The sequence below is a fragment of the Chenopodium album genome, chromosome 27 (assembly GCF_948465745.1).
Source record: "Chenopodium album chromosome 27, dcCheAlbu1.1, whole genome shotgun sequence".
NCBI lineage: Eukaryota > Viridiplantae > Streptophyta > Magnoliopsida > Caryophyllales > Amaranthaceae > Chenopodium > Chenopodium album.
The window spans coordinates 2,831,971-2,846,142 of NC_137860.1; the positions used below are offsets into that span (position 1 = coordinate 2,831,971).

The following is a 14,172-nucleotide window of genomic DNA, read 5'->3' on the forward strand; positions in this document are numbered from 1 at the left end:
TCAAAGGTGAGTGCAGTGCATATCATGCTATTGGGAATTTGAGATGAATTTTAATGTATTACTCGTATCATGTTATGCTAAATAATTTTCTGTAGCTTGTAAGAATCGGAATATTTGCAATAACTATGAATATGTTAAAGATAAAACACAATACATTTTCGTTATACAACTAACTAAAAATGAATACATTCCAATATTCTATGCACTTAGCAAATTTTTTACATAAAACAAAATGTAATTGAAAATTATTGAAATTGAGAAAGAGCCTTCAACCCACTGATTAGTTTAGTTCGACTCCAAACATTTAAAGTCGTTTTCAACTAAATTTAATATTAAGGTGATCTTAGCAACTTAAAAATTGATCACAAATCCTAAGACGTTGAAGCTCAAATGCAAAGTTTCATTGGTTTTTTATATGCAAAGTTGAAGCTCAAATGCGAGCTTTATAATTGTAAATGCCCAATATGGGTAACCTTTTTTTTTTTTTTTTTTTTTGTGAAACACAATATGGGTAACCTTTAGTTTGAAACAATTTGCTTTCACCACCATTACTCATTTACTCGAATCGAAGGTAAATGGAGCAATAGGTTTGAAAGTCATGGCTAACTATGACCACAAGTGTCCCTTCATATTTTACCTTCATTACTTGTCTAGCTCAATGCTTGCCTTTTTTTTTGTTTTTTTTTTTTTGTTTTTTTTTTGTTGTAAATAAAACATTCTCATGGAGTTACATTTCTTTTTTTTTTTTTGAAAACCATGGAGTTACATTTCTATTATTAGAGTATTATTGTTAGATAAAATTTGATCTCATGTCTTGCATAATTCTAGTACTTTAAATAATTAGAATAAATGACATCCACTCTTCACTAAAAAAAGATCGAAGTTGCATAATTTGGTACCTGCGTACATCATCATAGAGAAAGTTTGATATGGCTTAAAAAGAAAGTGCACATTTTTAGGACCTGTTCTGATTGATTGAACCGAACTGAACTGAATTGAATATTTTATGAGAGGGGATATTAGGAATTGAACTGAAATTAATCTAAAGAGTAGGCCCTTAATTCATGTATAAAAAATATAGCTCATCACTTATTAGGAAAAAAAAAAAAAGGAGGAGGAAAAAAATTGTGTGCAAGAGCACAAAAGGCAATGGATCGGACCAAAACTATCATATTAATAAAAACAATCAAATATGCCCTATAACTCACTGGCAACAATAATACAAAAGGAGATTTAAAAGAAGAAAATATTCAAAATCTGTAGTTTATAATACAACCTAAAATAATAAGCCTAAATTTGAAACAAACGTATAGAAAAATTTACAAAACAGCAGCATGCAGTCTATGCATAACTATTAGTAAATCCATTGGTTCCATTAGCATGGTGACCATGTTTCTGTTGATCAGTCTTCTTCTTCTTGTACACGACGGTCCATGTAAATGCCTCCAATACAACAGCAATGGCTCCCAAAGCAATGAGGATGCCTGAGTATATTCTCTTCCATTTCTTCTCTGGCATCAACACTTTGTCGAATCCTTGGTAGATGTTGATGATACTCAAGATGATCACTATGTATCCAATGCCGTGATGGTAGACCTTCCAGTACAATCTGTACTTGTGGTCTTTGTTTGGCCTTAGAAGTAGGGCAAATACCTGAAATTCAAAGAAATTGAAACTATGTCAAAACGATTTCTCTCCTACTCTAATTGTGTGACAAGTAGGTTCAGATGTTTGTACATATATAGTTGTAATTTAACATTAAGCTGGGCGAGTATCTTAGATTTTACAGAAAAAAGTACAGTATCAAGAAAATCATCTTTTCTATTAGAAGTTCTATGAACTCTATTCAAATTTCGAAAAAATATAAAAATGCAATCATTTATCTGACTTGTAAAAAAAATCCACACTTTTAATAAGGACAAAACCTCGGGAATACATATATATTCTATACAATATATAGAGACAATAAAAACGAGCTTCCTAGTACGACACAATATATATGAAGTTATGAACATATTAGTCAACTAACACAAACAAAATCTCCTATTATATTGTTCATGGAAAATGTATGTCTTATAATGTGTGATTATAAAATGTTGAGTTGAAATAAGTCCCATAAGTCCACAACAAGAAGAAGCTTCCAAAGGTTTGAATATAAAAAAAAAATCAATTCTATCTTAGATTTTGAGCCAAGATACATACGAGTACTTAGAAAATGAAACAAAAGTACGTATCAACCAAAATTTGAAGTTAGAAAATGACTGTTAGGTAGACTTAGAATTCTTTGACTTTGGTAGTTGGTACTTGGTAGTTGGTACTACTTTAAACAATATCAATATGATACTTTTTCAAACCCCTTTTTTTCCATTGTAGAGCCATTGTTTTAACTTTTAAGGAAGTAACAAATTTATGTTTCGTGGTAATTTGATAAATTTTGCAAATAAAAATTAATCACCTAAATCTCATTGTCCTCCTCTTATATTACTGTTTTTCTCCAAAATTAAATTATCAAAACTAAACGAGACATTTATTTTGAAACATATATCTACGTACATGTAATTGCTAATCAAAGTTATATGGTAATTCTAGAATAAGGGTGTTAGGTGGTGATGTTTTATCTAGACTAGAAAATTGTACTCGTATAATTTTATGCAAGTAGTAGTAATAAAAAATGGACCGGCATTAAAAGGCATAACCGCATAAATTTACATTATAACCAAAATTGACAATCTAAAAGCTAGACGTCAGAAGTTCCTACGAACTCTACCTTGAAATTTTATGATTTATAGAACATACCGTGTTAGTTGAGTTAACTTACCTACCTGGCCCCATAAATATGGCAACTTAGTCAAAAAAGCTATATATGCATTATTCATCACTTTCCATATAATTCATGTTACGTGTTCTTAACATGAATTTTCTAATGTATCGTGTTTATAGTCCATTACAAGTCTCTAGAAGATAGAAAGATAAAGATATTGGAGTATATTGTATCAATAAAGTGAAATGATATTGATTCTCATACACTTAGAATATAACATGTCATTACTTGATGCACAGTTCTACGAGATGATATTTTAACTGATAACCCTATCTCTTTATATATCCAACAATGTTATAGTCCGTTAATAATAATAACGGGTTAAGATGATGTAATATATCAATTCAAATAATGATAAGAGAAGTAAGTTAAACCTGAAGAGTGGCGAGGCAGAAAAGAGCGATCCCAATGTTACGATGGACGTGGTAAACAATACCCACGGATTGACTACCAAGTTTAAGACCGGTACCCCAACCAGCAACTCCGATGATATAGGCAGAGATTTGGCAAGTTATATGAAGGTAGAACCATGCTGGATCTGCTGATGGGAACACCTTCACGTACCTTGCTATTATAGCTCCCAATGGCATTAAAATCCCCCAACTAATTGCATTCAAAACTCCATGTGTCTGCAATTAACAGCCCCAATTTAATTACGATTATCCAATTTGCTTAATATTAGTTTACACACTCTCAAATAACATGACAACAATTAAAAATTAAAAACAAAATGTAAGGTTAACTTAGTACCAACTACCATCTTAACATATTGCCAAGAATTAGATGTCTAATTTGATGTCTCTTTGACCTTTGTTGACTATATCTATAAATCTTTGACTATGTGTAATACATAAAATTTGAGGAAATTATAAAGTAAACATGTGAATCTATAATACTCTAATAGTTAGAAAATAAAAAGTGAAAACATGAATATATTGACTAAAAAGTCTTAAGAATTAAATAACCACAAAAAAAGTTAAGATGTTCAAGTGTCAAGTTTTTCAAAAGAAATGGTTTCTAAATTTTAATTTTCACATCAACATCATGCTTATTGGTAGTGGGTGAACAATAACATTCTTTTCTTTGTCTAGTTCAAAACGCTGACAGAATGATTTTTTCAATATCTAAGCGTGTGATGTTTCGACAACGAAACTTCTTATAGTACATATATTCGGGTGCATTTATTAAAAGTGGTATCAAAAGATATTAACATATACTGTATGAATATATGATAATCTTTGCGTTAAATGCATCAGAATGCATACAAGAATTACTCGTATCAAATAAGGAAAAAAATTATATTCGATGCATCTAATTTTAAGTGCATTTGAATACAACATAATAGGATTTAAACGCGGAAATAATAAGAAAAAGAAAAAGAGATTGAAAAAAAGAGCATGTCGTTGTTGACACGAAAATAGCTCACCAACCAAAAGATCCAATAATTTGTTTACATAATTTTTCCATGTTAGTACGAGGCAGTGGTTACACTTACACACATGTTAGCCTCAAATTTGTTCGCTTAATTTTAATGATTTCATCATGATCAAAGACTACCAAACACATGTGCTAAGGTTACAACTCACAAAGTAGGCATTATTACTTTAATCTCTTTTATTAGAACTAAATAAGTTTTAATAATCTATTTTAGTTAATTGTATATTGATGATGGAAGAAGACAAAGAACTATTATATTGATAGTGTAACGCCTAATCCTTAAATTAAATTATTGGTAGTAACATTCAAAATGGCTAAAACTTCTTATATTTTGCAACCAAATGAGTAATACAATACTTAATTAATGTGCTTAAGTATGCTTGACACTTGATTTTAAATTTTAAAAGGGACTTACAACTTAAAACTTATGCATTAATTTATAACATTAGAAACAAGCAATAACATAATGCTTAATGACTCTTTCAAAGATATACGCAAGAATTGAATGAGCTTTAATAAAAGAAGAGTAGGTAAGTTGGTTGAAATTTCAACAGAGGTAGGAATTAAACTAATCCCAACTAGCTTAGGGGCTTAATTGTATTTATTTTTCCTAAACTTTGTGTAAATGTGTAATAGCATTAGACAATTTTTTTGTCACGAGTCAATAAAAGGTCAGGTCATGTAATTTTGAACACCTCTACAGCTTTATGGAGTCGATTGTATTAGAAATGAGTAAAAAACCGAGTGAGAGTTTTGAAATTGAAAACTTACATTCTTTTGTTTAAGTCTTTGAATAGTTGCACCACCTGCGGTAGCTTGGCCAGAAAGGAAGTTAATAGAACCAGAGGACTTGGTGTTAGCACTGTTAAGAGGATGTTGCCCTGGACTGCCTCCGCTCACTGGGCCCACTTGCCACACCTGGTTCACCGTCGTACTTGGTGGCCGAATAGTTGCAAATATTGTCATCTCATTGGTCCCGCTAGTTGCCGATAAGTTGCTCACCTGAATTATAGTTGTACCATCTCATATGAATTAGTCGAGTTACCAATTTTATTATGTACCACGTACATATAATTATCTAATAATGACATATTGTAAACAATACACCAATTATTAGCATGGGAATAAATATATAATACAAATAAAAATAACACTATTTAGTTTATACTAATTTAAACTAGTAATGTAACAATTATAACTTGACTATAATAACGAGTGATGAGCTAGTCTGTCCATTTCAATCAATAGGGCAGCTAGTGATCATTTTGATTGATTCTAAAATTAAACACTAGTCAATTTAATAACATGCACATAAGGAATAAATAGCTGGTTTTTATTATTGCAAATCAAATCTTTATTTTTCCTATTAGTGATGATAACATACAATTAATCTAGATACCAAATCACATTTTCTTTTCTCTAACTCCATAAGAAACTACCTGTAAAATTTAGACTTTTCTTCCACTGAAAAAGTATTGTATTTTAATAAATCAATGCTAACTTAAAACTTTGTATTGACCTTTACCCAATTGTACCGCAATGGTACCAAATTGCCAATATCATCATAGTGTAACAATTACATCATCCTAAAGCACAACTTATTAGAAATAATAATTAAATATAAAAAATCTTTTTTTGACTGTAACATTAAAATCACAATTAATTATTATTAATTCTTCATGGGAAATTCATATACTTTTATTTTATAATACTCCGTATTAGCTAATACACGTTTCTATTATTGACAAAGTGACAATTTATTTTTGGCATAGCCGGTAGTAAATATCTTATGCAATACTCTGTATTAAAACAAGATTACTTCTTTTGCCCATATACTTGTATCTAGTGATCAAATAGAGAGAAAATAAAGCTACTCCGTACTTTTATCACGCTGATTCTTGATACCGATCAATTTAATTAGAAATTTAAAAGTAATTGACGATCACAATTGATTTAGATACTCTATTAATTTTCTTAGAGTGAAATTTAATCCTTCAAAAAAAATGTAATGAATAATTTTAAAAAATACACAATTTCATTGGGATTAATAATAATAATAATAATAATAATAATAAAAGTATAATCTGTTGAATAATTAAAAAGGAGTAATAGTAAATACCCGGAAACTGATGCTACTTTGAGCAAGAGTGGTGGCAGTAGAAGTAACAGAGGATGTGTAGGCGTGAACGCTGCTGGAAGAATTTTGGTAGGCAACCAAAGCCTGAGCCCCAACCATGCCGGACCCAGTCGGGTTAAGGGCCCACGCGATCCAGTACGAGGTCGGGTTAACCCCGGTGGTTCGGAAGGCGATGTTGGCGGTACCGGCTGTCGAGTCATAGGTCCAATATAAGAATGAATTCAATTCAGGGAGATCACTACAACTGCTATATTGTTGGTTGTTTGTAAAGGTGTGTGCTCTACATGTTGTTTGTGCTATCGCCGTTGTGACTAAGAAAGATATTGATAGTATTAGCAACGAAAGTCTCGTTGTTGATCCCATCTTCCACTAATCGAGTAATCGGATATGAATCAGTTTTGTCAGACGAGCGGGTGCTCAAATGGGGGTTGTGGGTTTTATAGAGAGAGGGGGGAGAGTAATTGGGTAGAGAGGACCAAATAAAGGGAGGAAGTTTTGATCAAGGGAAAGAAGGGGTGGAAAATGGAATTATATAGAGATTGTAATGAAAAGGGGGTGTGGGAAAAAGGAAGGTTCTATTGGTTTATGTGTTGGGTTTGGTGAGGGTGGGGAGTTTTGATTGAGTTATAGGCATGAAGAAGAGTTGGAGTAGTTGACCAATTCTTGCTACTAGTGTTTTGGAATTAAAGGAAAGCTTTGGTCTTTGGTGGGGAAGGCCGAGACCCAAACATAATCCACAACTACCCATTTTATATTTTAATAATATTCCCTAATTTCTCCTTTACAAGGCTATGTGTAGTTCAACTTTTTTTTTGAATGGAATAGGGAGGGGTGATTTCATTAAATAATAATAGTCATTCGGCACTTACAATCATCCCTTAAGAGATCTAAATTCTCAATACAAGAATTAAATACTCCTAAACTAATGGCATTGCTTCTGAACTGCTCCTGGATAATTTTAGATGTCTTTGCATCGTTCTTGACGGAGCTCCATTGATGTATAGTCGCAAAAGAGATATAACTTGATTGATCATCAAGATCTGCAAATTTGTCAGACGAATCTTCTAAATCTGCACCCCTATACCAACAGACGCGCAATTCCACAAATTTACAAGACGAATCTTCAAAATTTGTATCCCTGCACACACTAAAATCAAACAACCAAACAATACTAAACCCTACATGGAGGGACTGACAAAACCCTACATGGAGGGACTGACTATAATCACCATACTGATTGTGATCTTTATTGACCAAAAACATTAAATTAAAGAAGAATTTGGGGCTTACCATCAATAAAAGTCGATGGCAGCCCCTAAGTTTTAATATGGTAGGGTGGCTAGGTTTGAAGAGAGAGAACAGAGAAAATTTTAGGGTTTTTAAGAGAGAGAACAGAGAAAATTTTAGGGTTTTTAAGAGAGTATGTGTAGTTCAACTTAAATAAATTGATATCAATTTATTTTAAAAATAATCAGATTAGATCAAATCAAATCTTATTTTCTTATTTGCGATTATTTATCGTTGAATGTCTTCACTTTTCGTAATTTTTAAAATTATGAAATTTCATATTTGAAAAGTACCTACTAATAGGAATGTAATGATTGAACTGATTGGAGTTGAACTAAACTGAACTGATTGGAGCTGAACTGAACTGAACTGAATTAAGCTGAAATGATATGAGAGAAGGAAATTATGAGCTGAACTGAACTGAATTAAACTAAACTTATTAGAGTTGAACTGAACTGATTGGAGTTGAACTGAACTGAATTGAACGGAACTGATTAGAGCTGAACTGAACTAACTGAACTGAACTGAAATTAAGCTGAAGTGAACAGGCCCTAAGTATTCGTGATACTTTCGTTGTTACTCCCTCTTTCCCAGAATAACGGACACATTCAACCTTTGTATACATGTTGATGCATTAGTTTGACCTTATTTTTATATAAGTAAATACTATTGTAAATTATAGCAAATTTTATATTATGAAACTTTATTTAATACGGAATACCTATTTAACGATATATTTTATGACAAAATATGATTTATTATGTTAGTAAAAAATTATAGTCAAAGCTAATATATGAATAGTGAAAAAAAAATAAAAAAATCAATGTCTCAATTATTTTGGGATGGAGGGAGTTTTTAATTTTTTTTTTTTTTTTTTTTTTTGGAATAGCAAAAATATTTCATTAATTAAATGTCATACGACATCTACCATAGAGATTCAACGTTAACAAATACATAAGATATTGAATCAAATTAACTTCTCCTTCATAAAAACTATGATCGTCGAGTAGATCTTGCATTGTGGAACATCTCCCGCTTATATCACTAGAAAATGCATCCTTGTTAGAGAGATAATCTAACGATCCTTTGTAGCCGTGAGGATGTTTTTCTTCGGCTTCATCTGTCTGTATTCGAAAAACCTGATAACTTTTTCACCAACGAAATAATTTCACGACAATCCATTAGATCTAATATAATGGATTCAAAACTAAGAAATTTCTCTCCCAAAAAGAAGAGATAAACCTTGTCTTTCAAAGGAGATCGGGAGTATCAATTTAATTAAGGATGGGAGTTGGGTTGATTAAAGACAACTATAAATTAAGACGATAGTAATTAGCTGTGAATAGAAAATTACAATGTGGGATGTAGGTTTTTTTTTTCTTTTTGATAATACATATATCTTTTCTTCTTTTTTTTTATAAAAAAAAAAAAAAAAAAAAAAAAAAAAAAAAAAAAAAACAAAACAAAAACACTCTACTCGCAATAAAGAAATTCACAAGACTTTATATTTTAAGGACAAGATTTTTGGGTAAGATAAAACCTATGTTAATATGATTTGATAAAAACATCTACTACCTTGAGAGGAATGCTAATGAGAAGTTTTTATTATGGAAAATTATTATTTATTAGAATACTTTATTGATAAAGAAACTTTTATGTCTATGTCCAATGTGCCTTTTTTTTTAATGCAAAATGTGCAACGTGCCTATTGGACATACATTAGAAAATCCTCAATTTATAATAGAGATTTAGTAAATGTAAAGAAGAAATATAATAGAGATTCAGTAAATGTAAAGAAGAAATATAATAGAGATTCAGTAAAAATAATTTCAGTTCATCAAAATTAATTTCAGTACAATAAAAATAATTTAAGTTCAGCAAAAATAATTTAAAGTTCAGCAAAAAAAAAAAAAAAAAAAAAAAAAGTGAGCAATTACTTTAAAACAAATCAAAATATAATTATGGTTTATTATATTGGGATAGGAGTATGTAATAATAATATCTTGAAAAACTTTTAAAATAATTAATATGGATTTAATGTTATTTTGACTTTATAATTTAGGCCTTGTTCATTTCACCTTAAAAAATAGTTATATTCAGTAAAAATAATTTCAGTTCAACAAAAATAATTTCAGTTCAGTAAAATTAATTTCAGTTCAGTAAAAATAATTCCAGTTCAGTAAAAATCAGTACCTTTAAGAAGAAAATATAACAGAGAATCAGTAAATATAATTTCAGCTTAGTAAAATTAATTTCAGTTTAGTAAAAATAATGTAAGTTCAGCAAAAATATTATCAGTTAAGTAAAAATAATTTTAGTTTAGGGCATGCTCATATTTACTGAACTGAGTTGAACTGAACTGATTGGAGCTGAACTGAACTGAAATGAATATTTTATAAGAGAGGGAAATTAAGAGCTGAACTGAACTGAACTGAATAAAACTGAACTGAACTAAACTGATTGGAATTGAACTGAACTGAAATTAAGTAAATGTGAACAGGTCCTTTGTAAAAATAAGATATGGGGCCTCATTGCTGCATATTTTTTAAAGTCCATGGTCAACAAATCCAATCACAAAAGATACTAAATCATGCTTGGCTGCTTGATACGGAGTATTATAATTTGGAGATGATAACGTATTTTCTATTTCTTAATCTAGCTCAATATTTATTTACTCTTTGAAGTTTTATTTTGGAATTGTACGGTATTGAAGGATTTTAAGGAAGTATGCCTAATATAAATCAAGAAAATATAAGTCAAAGTTATATGTACACTTTGATACGGAGAAATTTTTTAAAGGGGAAGTCGAGTTTTTTATTTGTCTCCCAACTTTGTTAATGCATCTGCTGATTACCTAATTCACTTCATAGATTTGTGCTAAGTTGATAAGTACTAAGGCTTCAATTGAGGCTTCAAACCTTTTATATTCTCTCATACTTTTTTTTTTTTTTTTTTTTTTTTTCCTTTTTTCTGGTGATTCACTAATGCATATCTCTAGGCCTCTAGCGGCTACTAGTCTAGAGTCATCGACTAAAAGTAGATATATTAAGGTAAAATAAACATTACTCTGTATTAATTACACCAATTGACATGTGATTTTAATATTAATTTCAAAATTAATATTTTCTTAGATTTTATACGCAGTATTAATTAGTTATCTAACGACCCAGGACGCTCATTAGCAAGATATTTTTCCCTTTAACTCTTTACATGTAATGTTGAAGGTTTTATACTCGTATATCATTTTCAAAAATTAATTATGTTGGAACCCAATGTTCACTTTTGAGTGTTCCACATTGGAGAAAGAGGAGAGGTGGTTCCACTTTATAAAGTAGAGGAGGAACTCCTACTATTGCCAATTGGTTTTAGTATGGAAAGTCCAAAGCCTTGTTTGTGGGCCTAACTCTCCTCCAATCCTCCTCCCTGTTCGGGTTGCCTAGGTCCATTTCATATTGTTTCATAATTTATCAAATCATTTAGACAATTAGCCGAATTTGGTATACAAAATGTAGATTTTGGGATTCTATTTTGTTAGAAAGTCAAAGTATAGTAATGGTCAAAGGAAAACAAAGAAAAGTGATTAAAATGAAAATTCGAAGTTAGCAATAAAGAAAGAGAAGAAAGTTAATTACTTGGTCATACCTCATACTCATACGGTGGTGAATGGTGATGGCCTGTCAAATTGGCCTTTTGCTCATATGCACCAACTCGGCAACTCCCGTATTCACATGGATTTGGTCCGATTTCCCAATTATTATAAACAATTAATTAAACTAACAAGAAATCAAAATATCCGACAAATGGTGAATTATTCAATTAGTTGAAAAAACGTAACTGATTGTTCTTCTCTATCTTTAGTTGTCTAATTTATTAAGGACAAAATTAGCATGTTTACAAATTTACAATTAGCTAGACTCAATAGAAGTTAATTACAAGTTATAATGTAGTTGGAGTTTACACCTAATTACTTTGATTTCCTTAATTGAATATGCTCATCTTCTTCATTTGATTCTTGCTTTCCTTGTGTCAAAGACAATAATACTATACTCCTGGATAAGTGTAAATGGTAAGTCATGTTCGACTTTCTCCAAATAAGTTGTTAATGTGTAAGGGTAGAGTCCAATCAAATGCAAATTGTTATGCTTTTACATTATAATAAAAACATATGAAAAAGTGAAGAAATTGTCAAATTTTGAATTATAAGTAGACATAATTTTAATCTTTCAATCACTTAACATAATATTTTATTCTCATGAGATAAATAACAAAAGTACCGGTTGTGTCACACTCACTTTTGTGTCTTTCAAAATTTACATGTATCCATCTATACATTTTATGGCAGTTTGATGATGAGATTAGTTATCCTTTAAAATTACAACCAACTTCACCGTTAAGATTAGAATAATTCCAGTTGTGGTTAGACTCACTCTCATTTGGGGCATAGTATTCCACACAAACATACATCAAATCTTTCTCAATGTTTACTACTTGATCCGTGTGATTTTGACTTCATATAATTATAGTGGTTGATATATGATCGCTATGATGTTCATAAGCACCAAAAAAGTTTTAGGGATGGGTTTTATAAATCTTTGTCCTTAATTAAGGTATACAATAAATTTGTATGTCCTAACTAATTAAAGACATTATACATATATCAAAAATTTAAGTAATTGGATTGGTTTGCTATAGTTATTAATAATTCAATTAGAAGACTGTTTTGTTCAGCTTATTTTTTCATTTATTTCAAATGTACTAGTAATAAAATTCAGATAAGTTTAGTTACCCAGTTCAAGAAAAATAAGTTAAAATAAAGGTTATCTAAGTACAAATTATAACTAAAATAAGTTTTCATAAGGTTTAATAAGTTCAGGTTGTTTCATATAAGATAAAATAAGTTCATATAAGTAAATCGGGTGAAAAAAACACACTCTTAGGGCCTGTTCTGATTTAGAAAGAGTATGTTCAAAGTTATTTCTCCATGGTTACTAATCTTCTTGGGAGCAAACATTGTCGGTGAATCGACGATGCATGTACAATTTCTATAACCGCTTTTTCTTTGATAAATGAATTTATGCATCCTTCCTAACCCTTTATCTGCGCTATATATTGGTAAATTTTTTTTTTTTTTTTTTGACGGGTATATATTGGTAAAATTGATAGTTCTATTCATCCTTTTTTTTTCCTTAAAATTGAAACAAACTAGCAACCTTGATGTCTTGTGGTTCAATGTTTGTTTTAGACAAGATTGCTTAAGTTAACATATACGAAGTACAAATCATAAATGAATATAGGATCCACAACATACATCCTTTCCAGAAAGAGATGACCACATTCTCTTCTCTGGTTTTTCTAATTTTTTGTGATCTCTTCCTCTTATGGATTATATCCCTATCTTATAATCCCTACCTTATAAAAAGTAGAAAACATCTCTCAGGAATAGTGTACTACCAATTATACCCTCAAAACTATGTACAAAGTTGTGTACAAAATGTGTATTTACTTTAATACCCTCATTAATATGTTTACTATCATTAATATATTTAATGTTTTTTAATCATTAAACATATCATCAATTAATTTTATTTTTGTTAACAAATAATTTGTAATGATTTTTTTTTTTAAAATAAAAAAATTCTAATGCTTTACACTTATATGATATTATTATTATTATTTAAAAAGAAAAAATTTGTATGTACAATGAAACGGTTTATTACCAAGTGACTGTTTATTTTTACTTTTTCATAGTTGCTCTTCTTATTTCCGCAAAATCTCTTGACTCTTGCGAAGTTTGATTTGGAATAAAATCCTACTAACTTATCATTCCCTCCCCCCCTCCCCCCAAAAAAAAAAAAAATCTTGTCGTGTTTTAATTGCAACTAATGTTAAGGTTTATTAGCTTTTTTTGGTGTTTAGAGAGCCACAAGGGCGAATGATGAGAATCGATCCAAAGATCTCTTGGACCGAGAGGGGAGCTCTAACCACTTGAGTTATCCCTCACTATGTGGTTAATTAGCTTTTTAAGTGTACATATAAACAACATCATATATTTGGTGATATTTGAGCTGGCGTATGTTATCAAGAGGTATAAAGAGCTAAAAATCCTAAAATCAAGGGAAATCCGTGGTAGAAAAAAATGGTATTAATTATGAAGAGAATTTAAGATGAAAAATATAACTAATTGGTTATTGCTTTAGTATTGGTATAGATATTAGATGGTCGTCGTAGAACATTAAAGAACTTGTTTACATATTATTACTCCATATGACCAAAGCTCACAAAAAAATTCATTTGAAGAAAAACACGATAGAAATATTATACTAAGTACTATTGAAATATGCACAACAATTGAGAGTTCTAAACTAACAATGGCCGCTTAAAATATGAAGGGATGGAAAACAATTAAATATTATATAATAATAATAATAATTTTGAAATAACACTGTTAAACTTTTGAGGATTTAAAAAATAATTGTCTTAAAAGATTTTG

General features: G+C 30.1%; 1 protein-coding gene across 1 annotated transcript; it reads right to left on the reverse strand.

Annotated features, from left to right (window-relative positions):
* Positions 1–1,156: 1,156 nt before the first annotated feature.
* Positions 1,157–6,930, reverse strand: LOC145620356 (cytochrome b561 and DOMON domain-containing protein At5g35735-like). The gene is made up of 4 exons (XM_081675021.1): positions 6,378–6,930; positions 5,030–5,260; positions 3,196–3,450; positions 1,157–1,653 (listed from the first exon to the last, which is right to left on the reverse strand). The coding sequence occupies exons 1-4, from the start codon at positions 6,756–6,758 to the stop codon at positions 1,342–1,344; spliced, it is 1,179 nt and encodes a 392-aa protein (XP_081531147.1). The 5' UTR covers positions 6,759–6,930; the 3' UTR covers positions 1,157–1,341.
* Between the last annotated feature and the right edge of the window lie 7,242 nt (positions 6,931–14,172).